Source organism: Calypte anna, chromosome 6 (assembly GCF_003957555.1).
Source record: "Calypte anna isolate BGI_N300 chromosome 6, bCalAnn1_v1.p, whole genome shotgun sequence".
Lineage (NCBI taxonomy): Eukaryota > Metazoa > Chordata > Aves > Apodiformes > Trochilidae > Calypte > Calypte anna.
The window spans coordinates 20,608,821-20,622,878 of record NC_044252.1 but is presented as its reverse complement, the minus strand read 5'-3'; the positions used below and the strand labels follow the sequence as shown (position 1 = coordinate 20,622,878).

General features: G+C 37.8%; 1 protein-coding gene across 1 annotated transcript in view; it reads left to right on the top strand.

Annotated features, from left to right (window-relative positions):
* Positions 1 to 584: 584 nt before the first annotated feature.
* LOC103535886 (adhesion G protein-coupled receptor A3) overlaps positions 585 to 14,058 on the top strand; it is a 250,606-nt gene continuing 237,132 nt past the window's right edge. Inside the window, exon 1 of the mRNA XM_030453634.1 lies at positions 585 to 805. Within this exon, the coding sequence (XP_030309494.1) occupies positions 585 to 805 (221 nt within the window). The remainder of the gene's footprint in view (positions 806 to 14,058) is intronic.

Sequence of the window (14,058 nt, the reverse complement as noted above, 5' to 3'; positions counted from 1 at the left end):
CAGCATAGGTGCGAAATGCACTTTGCACACGCGTTTTTCTAGAGCTGTAGGAACGATGGGTGCTTTCGAAACTGGATTCCCAACTCGCGTAATTTTTCCAGCTTCTTATTCCTAACCTGTGCCTGGGCTGGTCGCACCCGCTTTGCACCGCCGTTCGTTCTTGGCGCATTATCTTTGTTCTCTTCCCCCACGCCCCCCTCCCGGATAACCGGACACCCAACGCGGGCTAAAAGTACCGCGGTTCGGCGCAGGTACCGGCCGCCCAGGGAACTCCCCGCAGCTGCGGGGACGCGGGGGGGGCCCACGGCCGGTGGGGTGGCGGCAGAAGGGGGCCGGCTGCTCGCCGCGGGGTCCGCCCAGCGCCGCCGCTGCACGGGTTGCGGCAGGAAAGGAGCGGCGGCTCCTCCTCGGAGGAAGAAGGGGGGGGTGGGGAGGGATCGGGTCCCTCCGAGCGCCGCCGGCCGCAGCGAGGAGGCGCGGCGGGGCGGGGTGGGAGCCGGAGGCGTGGAGGGGGGCGCGGAGGGGTGCGGAGGGGCGCGTGCCATGCGCGGCGCGGTAGCCGGCGGGTCGGTCGCTGGCTCAGCATGCGCGAGCTGTGTCGCCCCCTCTGCCTGGTGGCCGCCGTGCTGGGGCTGTGCGGGGGCAGCAGGAACTGCCCCGACCTCATCGTGGACCGCTGCCTCTGCGCCGCCGAGCGCGGCAAGGGGCCCGGTCGCCCGGCCCTTCGCATCAAAGTGGTCTGCACCGGCGGAGACTTGGTGGAAACTTTGCAGCCCGCCGTGCTGCCCGACCGCACCGTGTCCCTGTGAGTACGGCCCGCGGGGCAGCGCGCACCTGACGGCGGCCGCCCCGAGATACCCCCGCTGAAGCGCTGGCGGGGGGTGTCCCAAAAGAGGCTGGAAGGGCGGGAAGGCGCAGCCCTGGGTGCGGGGGAACCCCTCGGCGCGGCCGTGCCCGCCACCACCCTGACCGCTGCTGCAGGAGCGGGAGAACCGCTCCGCGACCATGATAAGCCTGGCACGGGTTTTCAAAAGTATATGGGACTTAGTGGTGGGGTTTTGTTGTTGTTGTTTGTTTGGGGCTTGTTTGTTTTAAGTTTGGAAGTTCTTGTCGGCGTTTGGGTCGAGCTGGGGAAGCTGTGCTTGCTCTGGTGTAAATTGCATCCTTCTGGGCATAGCGGTTTGGAAAATGTCAGTGACAGCAGAACTGATGGGGCTCGGTGGTGTGCACCTTTCCGCCGCCGGCGTGGTGAGCTCAAGCTGTCCCGGGCAATAAATGAATGGGATCAGTAATAGTGAACTGGTGTTCTGTGTAATTAACTGTTTCCCGCCTTCTCTTCTACACTCCAAATAAAGTTTGAAATTTGATGTCTCCTGAGTTCCCTGATAATTGAAAGTGACTCATGGCTTGGTGATTTGCTTCCCCCCCCCCCCCCCCCCCCTTGTCTTGGAAATAGGCTATTACGTTTTTTTGCCTGTTGCACGTAAAAAATAGTGAAACTTCTTGTATCAAGTGTAGGTGAAAGTGATGATTCCTGTAATGGACCCAAGCAGTAATAGCTGTGTGACATTTACCCTTTAGATCGTGTACTTATCAACAGATCTTTTATTGTTGAATATAGTTCTGCTGACAATTCCTGCTGTGAACATCTCCACTGTTCACTGCGTTTTCTTTGAGTCAACAATTTTAGAAGACAACTGGTAAAGATGGTAATTTATAACATCTGGGCATCTTACGCTTGTAAATGTACAGATGTGCTGCATACGCTTCAGTTTTAGCTACAACTGTTGAGTGACTTGATGCCAACTAACTGGTATGTTGGTTATTCATTTGGGAAAAATTTGCTTGTTAATATACAAGATAAAATAACTAAATTTTCTGCTAAATTTTAATAGAAGTAGAATATTCTATGTTTAGAAGTATTACATCAACAGAAGTTTTCAACTAGGTGATAAATGCTACTTTTGTAGTTTATATAACTGGCTATATAGTTACAGTTTGTACTCCCCCAAAAGTATAAAATGTTATCACCTTGGGCAGGCAGAAACTATTTTTTTCCATTGGTTAAAGATCTGCAGAAACTCTCACACTCAGCGTGTCTGCGAAGTTTTTCTTCTTAAGCACTGATTCAGTTTTATTTGTATTTTCTTTTTCAAGAAACACTTCTTTTAATCAGGTAAGCACCAGCAGATGAATCCAGCTGACCCAAAGATCAACAGAAGTATGTATTCACTGTAATGGAAAAAAATTGAATTGGAAATGGAAGTGAGGAAAGATGAATGGGGAGGTGGTGTGTTTGAAGTTATAGGTGGGAGGATTTGCTCAGTTATACAGATGATCTAAGGCACCAGTAGCAAACTTGACACTCTCACCATAAACATGTGTATTGCAGGTAACGCTTGCTCATGCTAATTAGAAGGCTACTGTATTAGTTTTTTTTAAACCTACAAATAGCCATTGATATGAGAGCTGGTTAGCTGTCCTTAGTTGATATAAAACATATAAACTATTGTGTTTTGTTGTATTTTAGATGGACACAGTACCTTGTATCACCTGAAAGTTATCAAGTTATCCTCATAGTCAGTCTTCTTTTTTGTGTGTTTTTTGTGGTTTTTTGTTTGTTTGTTTGTTTGTTTTGTTGTGTGTGTGTTTGTTTCTCAGTAAGTAAATTTAAGGTTAAATCTTGAGGGTAAAATTTTAAAATATGTGTTTGGGACATAGTAATTTTCAGTAGCTGGAGAATACAGATGACAATTTGATTGAATGTGTCAGAGACATTCCAGGAGAAACTGGTTTTGATGAATTAAATTACACTTGGGAGATGTGGCCAGCTGCAGAAAATAATGATAGAAAGCTCAAACACTTGTGCTCTTAGATTTGTTTTTGTAGCTGCATGGACGACAAGCGAAAGAGAACATTCTAGTGAATGCTGCCTGCTTCTAGTCATTTTTATGGGCCCGCAGAGAGAAAGAGAGCTATAGCATATGAAACATAACCTTTTGGTTTACTTTAACAGTTAAGAAATATAGAGGTGAATAAAAGAAGGAATATGCAGATGCAGTAACACTGTAGTGAAACAGTGCAACAAACAAGTTGGGGGGGGGGGGGTTTGGGCAGATTAATTAATCTTATATATATATAGTTATCAGATAAGGATGCTGCTTCTCTGATGCTGTATCCTTTTGGAAGGAAAGACTGAAGCCAGACTCTTTTAACTATTCCATAGTGGTGACAGATGAATTACCTCTGTTGTAACCTTTACATTTCATTTACATACTGGATAATACTGCTAGTTTAAGAAGTTGGTTTAATGTTTTTGCAGGATTTTTTGTTTGGTTGGTTGGGTTTTTTTAACCTAAAAGTATCAGTACTGAAAATACTTCTGACAGTCGCTCACAGTGACTACACGCTTGTGTGAAGTCACTGAAGAAATGCTTATTTTTGACTGGTTCAGACCACCTCTTTCCTGCTTATGAGGTAGGGAAGGTTGCATAATTTCTTTGAAATCATACAAACACTGAATGGTCCCAGTAATAAACAATCACACTAGAAATAAAAGTAAGTTGATAAAGCAACTATCCCACCCCTTTTATTTTATGCTAAAACAAAACAAAAAAACTAAAACCCTGTCCCGGACTCTGTTTGCCTGTCTTTATTTACTGCTTCAGAAGTGGTATTCAATGCTTTATGTTGACTAAAGAAAAAAAAAACAACTTAGGTGTAGCTTCATAAAGTATTTGCATGTGTCTTCTTCAAATGAATTCTAGCCCTTATTGATTTGCACAGTATTTCTGTGCCCTGTATATTGGGGTAGGGGTATAGTAAGGGAATTACTCTTCTGTTGTTTTCCATGAAGAATACAATTATTGTTTCACTATAAATGAGATCTACTTACTCCACTTTGCTTTTGGTAGGCATAGAAGTGTAGAACCAATAAGGACGAGTTGTATCCCTTCAGCATGATCATAGAATCATAGAATACAATGATACAGTTTATCAGTTTCGACTTTATGGCTGAATACTTGGGAATACTTATCTTGAATCAATATTTGACAATATATTTTTTTCAGTAACATGGTTGGGTTCTTAAAGTGTAACTCAAGAGAAAAAGGTTTGCAGTTTTCTTTCTCTTCTATGTTATTGGAAGGTTTAGTTTTTAAACTTTTGTCTAATTTGCTGAAATCTAGGTTATGTGGAGTACAATGGTGGAAATCATGGTGCTGCATTTTACAATTTAAAATTCCTACAATTTGAAATTTCAGGAATCTGCAGATAAGATTCCCTTCTGAGTTATTCCATGTAGAGAGGACAAGGTCTTGGTAGGTTATTTACTGTATGGGCTTTTTTTGTTTGTTTTTTTTCTGTCAGGTGGCATTAAAAAGTTTGTTTATAGCCTTAGAAGTTCTCAGTTCAATACATGTCTTTATCACTGGTCAGGAAATACTTAGAAGTGACAAATGCCATCATTTTCTGATAGTAGAATCATTAGTTTTTCTTCCTCCCTCGATGCCAACATATTATAATGAAAATGGTTCCTTTTACAAATTTTACCCACAGATGCACCTATGGAAACTGACATTTTAACTGTCATGATAGAAATGAAGAATATTTAAGGTAGTGCATGGCTCATAGCAAGTCTATATCATAAAGGACTCTTCGTATTTATTTATTTTTTTTACCCATGCCTTTCTTCTCACTGAATTGGAGGTTGTCTCAAATTCCTCAGATTCTCAGTTTCTGAGTGAGGCTACATGACTCCAATGGTAATCAATTGCTGTAACCCCTACATAGGGATTTTTGTCTTCAAAGTACTTTACAAACATTATGTAGTCTTCTGAAAGCAGCAGACTGCTTCTCTCTGCCCCAAAATTACTTTTAAATCACATTTATTTATGTCATGTCTACTGGTATTTATTCAAAGTTATTGTATTACTATGTATCAATCTTTGTATTTTGCATCTCTCTATTCAATTTAGAACATATCAATATTGTTTATTTATTATAAACGTCTTGTTCTAAAAATAGATCATAAAAATATTCTTTATGTTCCAAAGAGCTTAGAGTTCAAGTTAGCCAAAGCAAACAAAGCAAGAACTGAGGAAAGGATGAATAAAAAAATATTATTCAGTCATTTTATTTCCCCGTCTTAAGGGTCACGTCTTTTTCTTTATTGGTGTGGGATCTTGCATAGTGTCGCTAATTTGAAAATAACAGCATTATTGAAGACGGTAGTCTAGCTCTCATTACAGAGGTTTTCGCAAACATTTTTGCCTTGTTTAGCTTCCTGTGTTCACTCAAAGTGGCAGAAAAAACAGAATAAAAAACAGGTTTCCTGTTCCATTATTTATGTGTATATACATATTTATACATGCTTTCTCCAAAAGTCTAAGAAAAAAATATTTGGAAGACATAAGGCTTGGAAGGTCTAGGACGATGTTAAGGGAGAGCAAAATAAAGAGAAGAGAAAAACTAAAGATGAAAAGTCTTTAGGTATTAGTCTAATCTTCCGTGATATTCCATGGTATGGATTCAGCTAGAATGTCTAGGAAATACCACAGCAGAAAGTACTTTATTTTTCTTTGTATTATTTAGAAAGAGAGAATGTCTACACTTGAATTCTATTCTACCTGTCAGTACCAGGAGGTGCTGTGATCACTTCCAAATTATTACTTTATTTTGATTAAACCAATGCATTGACATTAGTGGAAATTTTAACATGAGAGGAGGATGAAAAAAAATCTGTTCAGACAAATGGGCAGTCTTTGCAAATAATGTCCAAAATACAATAAAGGCTACTTTAATAGTTAACAGATGAACTTTTTAGAGTTACACAAATCATAGTGAAGTGTCTTCTTCTTTAATCCTTTCTAATCTGTCAATGTCACAAGGTGGAACAATACCAAGTATCCTCGTGGTGATTTTAAGTTCTCAATGTAAGTTTCTTTGAGTAAAGAAGTTTATGCAAGAGTGATGTGATGAGAATTTTTAGAAACAGATGAAGTTATTTAACAGTATTGAACAGGTCATTAATTTGGCAATTTCATATAGAAGCCAAGTCCTTTTTTATGCTGCATACAGGGAAATAATGTTGCATTCTGATCTTACACTTATTTTCATTTCAGAGGTTAAAATAAACTGATGAGGGATAAACAGGAGGATAGCGATGCATAGAGGGATGGAATTTTATCATGTAATGTAGATCTGATACCTACTGAGAAGTCCTAAATGAAGTAGGGATTCTATGGTGTGGTATAATTTGTCAGTTGTTTAGCTACTGCCCTTATTTGTCTTTAGTGGGAAGAGATTTTGTTTGTATCCCTTGTGGTTTTTTGTGCAGAGTTGCTCTCTATTTGGGACCCTCTGTCATCACAAGTTTTGCAGCTGTTAGATCAAACCGTGTTCCAGATGCCTGCTTTCCTTAGTACTGTTTTTTGTCTTGTGATTATAACACAGAGCTGCAAGTTAAAGGCCAGAAATTTTTACCAAGGGAGAGATTATGCTCTGACAGCCAGTAGGAAAGATGCATTAATCTATGCAGAGCTTCTGCACTTTGTGCACATCTAAAAGACAAAGATTTGTGCCAGCTTAGTTTTCAATATGTAATAGTATTTGTGTATTTTTTCAAGAATCACTATGTTATTTGGATTAGATTTTTGAAGAAAAATTGCCTATTGATTTCTGAACTTTCTCCTTTTTCATCTTCTTGATAGAATATCCAAACCCTCAAAGCATACAAAACATGTAAATGTTTGGTATGTGCTTCTCTAATCAACTATGATTAACTTTGATCAATCAGAAGTTTTCTGTCTAGTTCTAGACATATAATTTGGCTAAAAGCTCTGTATTATTTGTATTATTAATATTTTTTTGATCTACTTTGGTGGTTGTGTAATACAGGGAACACAGAGTTCAGGCTTGGTTCTTGTTTTTGTGGCAACATGCCACTCTTCACCCTTCTCTTAGAATAAGTTCCAAATGTGTTTTCATGCCTGGGACTGATTTGAGAGTACTCTGAAAGTATGGGTAGTTGTACAAAACTTCTGCTTTTTGCAGCTTCTCCTGTAGACTTGCAGATGTGTTGACAGTTTCTCTTCTGTCTTGAGTTGGATATAATCTTATCTGAACAACAATACGTTAAATATATAAACTGTTCTGCCAATAAAGTAAGCACACATATGGGTATTATGCTCACAGACCCATAAATCTTTGCAAAAACCTGAGGTTTGTTCCTAGGTTTTATAGAATTTAGGTTTCCTGATAGCTCTGCATAGGTTAGCAAATTCTTTTAAACTTAAAAAAAAAGTTTTTCTTTGGTGAGTGACTGCCTTCTGGCTATTCACCAAAACTCATGAAGGTATACGGGCACTGGCATGCATTTTTAGCATATGTATGTATATATAATATTGTATGTATAATACAGGATGAAGTTCAATGGATTTTCTATATTATGAAGCTATCATTATGGTTTTCAAGTAACCTGATGACTCAAGGCCTCCAAATTATGGACATTTATGATTCTCCCTGTTTATTGAAGGATTACTGTGATTTCTTCTAATAGCAATGAAGACAATGTCTGCAAAAAAATCATTCTTTTTTTGTTATGGGATAGACAGTCCCAGAGAGTCCATATTTTATAGATGAAAGCTTAAATTGGGAGGGTAAAAGTATATTAAAGTAACTTTAAAGGGTAAAAGTAACTTGAGAAGAGGCCAAACTACACAATATAATGGAAAATAAGGTTACATCTATGAGTAGCTAAATCAGGCCTGGAAAAATTTAGAGAAAAGCATAGATTTAGTGAAAGAATTGAATACTTAACATTGTTATGTATTATTAATACTCCAGAAACAATTATTTTGATAGCTGCATCACAGATTACTGTGCATGGTATCAATTTCTTTGAGAGCAGAGGGGTAGAAGAATAGCATAACAGATTTATAAGCAGCCATTGTTAATAAAAGTTTTATAAAAATTTCAGAGGAAATACACTGAAATGTTAGTAAAGGTTTCTATAATGGAATGTGCTAATAATCTGGTACAGCAGGAAACTTAGTGGCATTTAAGACAGAAGGAGAAGAAAACAAGGAGTTATTATCAATTTTGAGGTTTACCAGCACTCATGAGGGACTGAATTTTTACACATTAATGTATGTCCTGTCAGTGGAGCTTTGCATGCAAAGAAAAAGCTTAATTCTCTTTGTCTTCCATAGGCCATCCTGTGTGCACGGAACAGCTGCAATTATTCCCAGAATCTTAATTCATAGAACCATAGAATGGTTTGGTCTGGAAAGGACCTTAAAGATCATCTTGTTCCAGTGCCCCAGAATGGGCAGGGACACTTTCCACTAGATCAGGTTGCTCAAGCCCCCATCCAGCCTGGTCTTGAGCACTTCCACATAGGGGGCATTCACTACTTCCCTGGGCAGCCTGTTTCAGAATCTCTCCACCTCAAAGTTTTCTCTTTCCTTTTTTTATTATTCTTACTACTTTGATACTTCTCTTCATTTTTTCCCTTCTTGTGCACCTTACTTACTCATTTTGTGGGTGTTGCACACTTTTTTTACTATAGAAGCATTTCAAGAAAAAAGGAGAATAACTCCCTCCTTCCTCATCAGCTCTACTCTTCCTCATCTGACATGTTCCATTTCTCTGTCAGCCTCTGCACTTTCACTGCTGTGTGCTTCTGCCACTGCTTCTAGCTCGTCTCCACCATGTCTTCTTTAGTCTTACATGCTTTTCCATTCCTGACTTCTTTTCTAAAACTGTCACTCACATCTTCCATCGTCACTGTTGATCCTTGACTCATTTTATCCTTCTCTTCTGAACTTAGTGAAAGGAACTGAAAGGAGTAAGGATCTGGGTCCTTAGAGAGATCTGAATTAAGTCCTGGAGTTTGTCAGTGCCTGGAACTGGGGCCAGGCAGATGGAGTTTATCCTATAACATAATTTAAGAACATGAAAAACTTGAATATCTAGCTTTGCTTCCTTACGGAATGTATCATTAAACTGCAGCCAGTGAAATAAAGAAGTCTGAATGTGGATGTGCCAAGAATACTTTTTTATTGACTTACCAAATGTGTTGCTGATATATGGATCATTGTGATAGAATGAATAGTCACAACTGTCAGAATTATTTTCTCAGTACTGTGTATTGTTTAGAAGGAAAGAGGAAAAGCTTAATTTCAACTTTCTTCTACACCTTTGTGACAATATTGCAAAATTGCAAAGATGATGAACAGGAAATCTTAATGTGTGCTGTTACTTTCATTGTGGCTCTTGAGCCAGAAAATGAAAATTTTCAATATGTAGGAAAATCCAAGCTTAAGGAACTGTATTCCTTTCTCCTGTGATAAAGCGATCGTTATTCACATTTCAAGTTCATCATATAGCTCTGTCTTAAATTAGATCAAGTTAATGAGCTGTTCTCAGCTGTGGCTGTAGCAGTTGACAGATCCATGCTATTTTGCAAAAGCCCCAATTTTCCATCAATACTGCATATGCAATACAGGAAAGGAAGCACAGTCAAAATGCAAAAAAAAAAAAAAAAAAAAAAAAAAGTATGCATCCTATCAGGAAGCCATCTCTAAGGCTGGCTTTTTTCAGTGGTCATACTTTTCCCTTCTTCTCCCCTCTCCTTTTTTCTTCTCCCTCTCCTTTCACAGCAGTGCTGGTAGGGTCAAATTAATTTCTTAGAAACTGAGGACAAGTTTTTTGGGAAAGTCACTAAGTATACCTCCCAGAGAGCAGAGGGAGGGCAGTATTTGAGATACAAATGTCAGAGAATGTGACATTAATTTATACATTACTATGATTTAATATGTGTATTAAATGAATTCCAACTGCTGTTTGTTTTAAAGAAAGACTTTTAAATAAAGGCTTACCTGGCATATTTATATACTTGCCAGGCCTTATGCTAGCAGAGATTCTAGCACTAATGTCTTCCAAAGAAGGAAGTGATGAGTTTCGCAGAGAAAAGGAAAAGTATTTTTTCAAACACTTTTCTTTGTTTTCCCCCTTAGTTCTATAATGAGAAGATGAATAATGAAATTCCTAGCACTTAAAATATTGGAAAACCCTCCTCACATTAATGGTCATTTATTATACTATTCATAATTCTCTCTGCTTTCTGCGCAATTATAAATAATAATGTAAAGAGTCAACAATATAGATTGATGAAGCTATATATATAAGAGCTTAGTAAATATAATGCATTCTAATCTTCTGAATTTAGAACAAATGAAGTTACTACTTTAAAGTACTTCATACTTACTGATTATGATTATGGATTTGTTCCTAATAAACTATTATTTCTGAAACAATTCTCATTAATTGGTGCCTGTATTCAAGAATTAATCCATTCATGAATTGGTCCATAAAATAATCTTCATAACAATTTTGCACCATTAAGCAGTGATTTGCTGACTAGGACATTTTTTTGAGTAAGCAATATAGCAATATTGGTAATTGGACAAAATTAAATGAAAATACTCTCTACATTTTTTCATGTATTGCTATTAAGACTAACGGAGCTGATTGTTTGGAGCTTCCTGTGGTTAAATGGCATTTAAGTTTTTAATTTCTATAGGTACCTTTGAAGAACTCAGGTCAACTATCTGATATTGTTATTATGGCTGCTTCACAAATAGAATACTTGGTTACCAAGCTATTTGGTAATGAAGAGGGATTAGATGCCAAGCCCCAGTTTGGAATAGATTAGAGCTAATAATTTTTTAATGCTAGCTTTCCAGAGTACTACTTTAGCTGAGGCAGAGTAATTGTTTAAAACAAATAAAATCCCTCAAGTAATCATTTATTAAATAGCACTGAAGTCAAGTTGGTATTTTTCTCTGAAAGTAGCTGTCAGAATGGTGGTTTTGAATTATATGTTGAGCCAGTGGTTCCATATGGTTTAGTCAGTCTCTAACTTTTCAGTTCGCTGGTGTTTTCTTTTTGAAATTGGAATAGCTAATAAAGCTTCTGAAGAAGCTTTAGGCTTAAGAACTGGGGAGGCTGGGTTTTTAAACCGACTTTTTAAAAATGTTTCTGGTTACAAAGCTTTTAATTTTCTGCAGTCTTGACAGTTGATAAAAATATTTGAGTAGCTGTCCTGGATCAGAACAAACAGCCATGATATAGCCCAGTGCCCTGTCTCCAGTAGTATAAAAAAACAGGAGCCAAGGATAGAGTGGCAGTGTGATATTTCCCACAAGGATCTTCTAGTCTCCATCCCAACTGAGAGTTGTAGTTCCTATGCATTTAATTTGCCAAAATGAAGGGTTGTTTTAGCCCTCCCCAGAACCCATGTGAGCTCCTTGCCTTGGTAGCATCCTGTGGCAGTAAGTGCCAGAGCTCCACTGTGTGCTGGCAAAGAGTGTCCTCCTTTTGGTTGTTTCTGAATTTCAAGTGTTCAAAACTCTTTCCAGTTTGTTTTGGACAGAGCTGACATGGATATCAAACTCAGGAAAATGGATAGGTTCTGTCTTCAGTGGGGAATCCTGTCTCTAGTTTTGTCATCTTCTTACTTTTCACTTGTTTTTTTCAACGCTGTCAGTAAGCTGAAAAGCAAGGGGGTGATAAAGTTTCACTAAGTGAAATTAATGTATTCTATTAATATATATGTATGCTTTCTTGTATGTAATAATCATTGTGGTTAATTTTTTGAAAAGAGAAGTGATAAAACTTTTCTCATAGACAGAGTAATTACATTCAACTCAATCTGTGGGAAAATACAGTGGTCTTTAAGGGGAGAAAAAACAAACCTCTATTCCTGCTTTTAACCTTTTAGATTAAAGAAAAATGAATAAAAGCTCCAAGTCAGCTTTCTCATTCGTTCGGCTATTTTTCTCGTGGCAGGTTGATAGATTTTCCTGCTTCACTCTGTATTCCTGAAAAATAAGTGCGTCTTCAGTTACCTTTGTGAGCTAAATCCAATATTTTGTGCTTTGTTTGTTGTTGGCACTATGGAAAGGAAAGAGGGAGACTATGACTGAGAGGAAAAAAAAAAGGTTTTGGAGGTGGTAAATGGTTTTAAAAGGTACAAATGTTGGTTGATCGATCCTTTTTATTTATTTATTTATCTGTTAAAAATAATTTTGATTGGTGTTGATGCTGGCGGTGTATTTTCTTAGAGTGCAGCACAGCTTTGCTGATAGCCACTTTATTTGAGTTAAGCTTCAGTTTTGTTTTTTGACTTACTGAGTATGGGTCACCACTCTATTAATTCGATTCGGGAAGAAAATGGTATTTTAAAAGTGAATAGGGAAGCTTATTTACTGTTTTCCATAGTGAAGGACCGAGGAATCAACAAATTATTGGAGAGAGATAGGAAATAAAAAGTTATGTGATGGCTCCAGAACTTATCACTCCGTGGTTTTTATTCATGTATCTTCTCTTGAACACTGTCAAAGACAATACAGTGAGCTAAACATGCTGACCTGCTCCTGATGATTTGTTGCTCTTCTGTATATTTATTCACAATCCATTTGGAAAAGACAAAGTTCTTGGAAGACAGAGTCATGAGGAATTATTACAGCCTGTGGCAGTTCTGTAGAATAACTGGCGAGCTGGACGTGATAGGTCATCGTTAGTTTTTGACATGGCCAAGAACGTTGTCATATATCCAGAAAAAAGAAAGTAGTTTGTGCTTGCATGTTCCAGAAAACAGTTCCAAAACTCTGTCACTGAAAACCAATTAATTATAGTGGTGCATAATCAGTTAAACATCTGTTCCTGGTGTGATAGTACAAAAGCACACTGATAATATTATCTTGGATCCAAAAGCAGGAAATAAAAGGCAGAATTCAGGACTAAGTATTACTGTTTGTTTGCTGCTACTGAAAAAAAGATGACTAGAAAATGTTTATCTGTTGTTATAATAATCTATTTGAAGGATGATTTAAGAAATAGAAAATCTATGCTATATCCTCAAATGTCTTCTCATAAATGTCTTTGAGGTTAAGAGCTTATTTGATCATGTCCCATAAGTGCGTACAGAGAAAAAATACTGTCTGATATCAAACATAATTTAATTTTGAAAATAATGAAATACAGTCATTGAGAACTCAAACCTAATGCATTCAGAATAAGAATGCCAGTGGAAATGTAAGTGTGTGATTAACCTTTGGAAATCGTAGGAACTGTAATGGATACATTATTCCTTTCTAAATTAAGACTGAACATTGTAAAAGCTCAACAAGCAGTTAGTGACTTTGTGTGACATTTCCTGGGAGAGGTTATTTGGATTATGCAACATGATCACGTGCATCTCATTTGAAAAATAAAATAAACTGGTGAAAATCTGCTTCTAGAGTGTATTCACATATATGTACTCTACTGAAACTATGATATAAGTGTTTCTGGGTACAGACTTAGAATTATAAAGAGAATCTTTGCATTTTCCCGTATGGGAGAAGATGCTGGTCTAGTATAATAGTAAAAATATGGCTAAAACTGAAGTAGAATCATGTTGGTATCAAAATAATTTTGTTGCCTTTACAATAGTACACTGTGTATTTGGAAATACTCAGCACTGGACAGTTTCCAAGTGTCTTTTGGCTTGATACTGGCAAACGTATTCACCAGGTGTACTTCATCTGTGAATAGTTCTGCTTTGAATTCTGCCAAATGTTCTGACTCTGATTAACTCTTGAGATGTCTAATCTAGTGATTTTAATGGTAGCTGTTTATTATTTGATGCTACCCAACGACTTCTTAAAATTTAATCCCCTCTGCTTTGCCTATTGTCAAAAAGGTTCAATAAATGTATTAGCATAAGACATTATGGTTCAAAAATAATCAGACTGTGTCCACATGCTTCTTTAATGAACTGTATTCCTGTGTTCCCTGTCTGTTGCTGCCAATAGGATTTTTATTGGGTAGTGGGTGTTGGTAAAAGGGATGCTACTAAAAAACAGTATACTTCTAAGTCAGCTTTATTGCAGAGATGAAAGACATGAAGAGCTTTGTGCCTAAATGTTACCATCCTTTGATCTTCAAGTTACTCATTAAGTTTAGTGTTTCAATAGCTACTGTTCTTAGGTCTTCACCTCTACCTTGTAT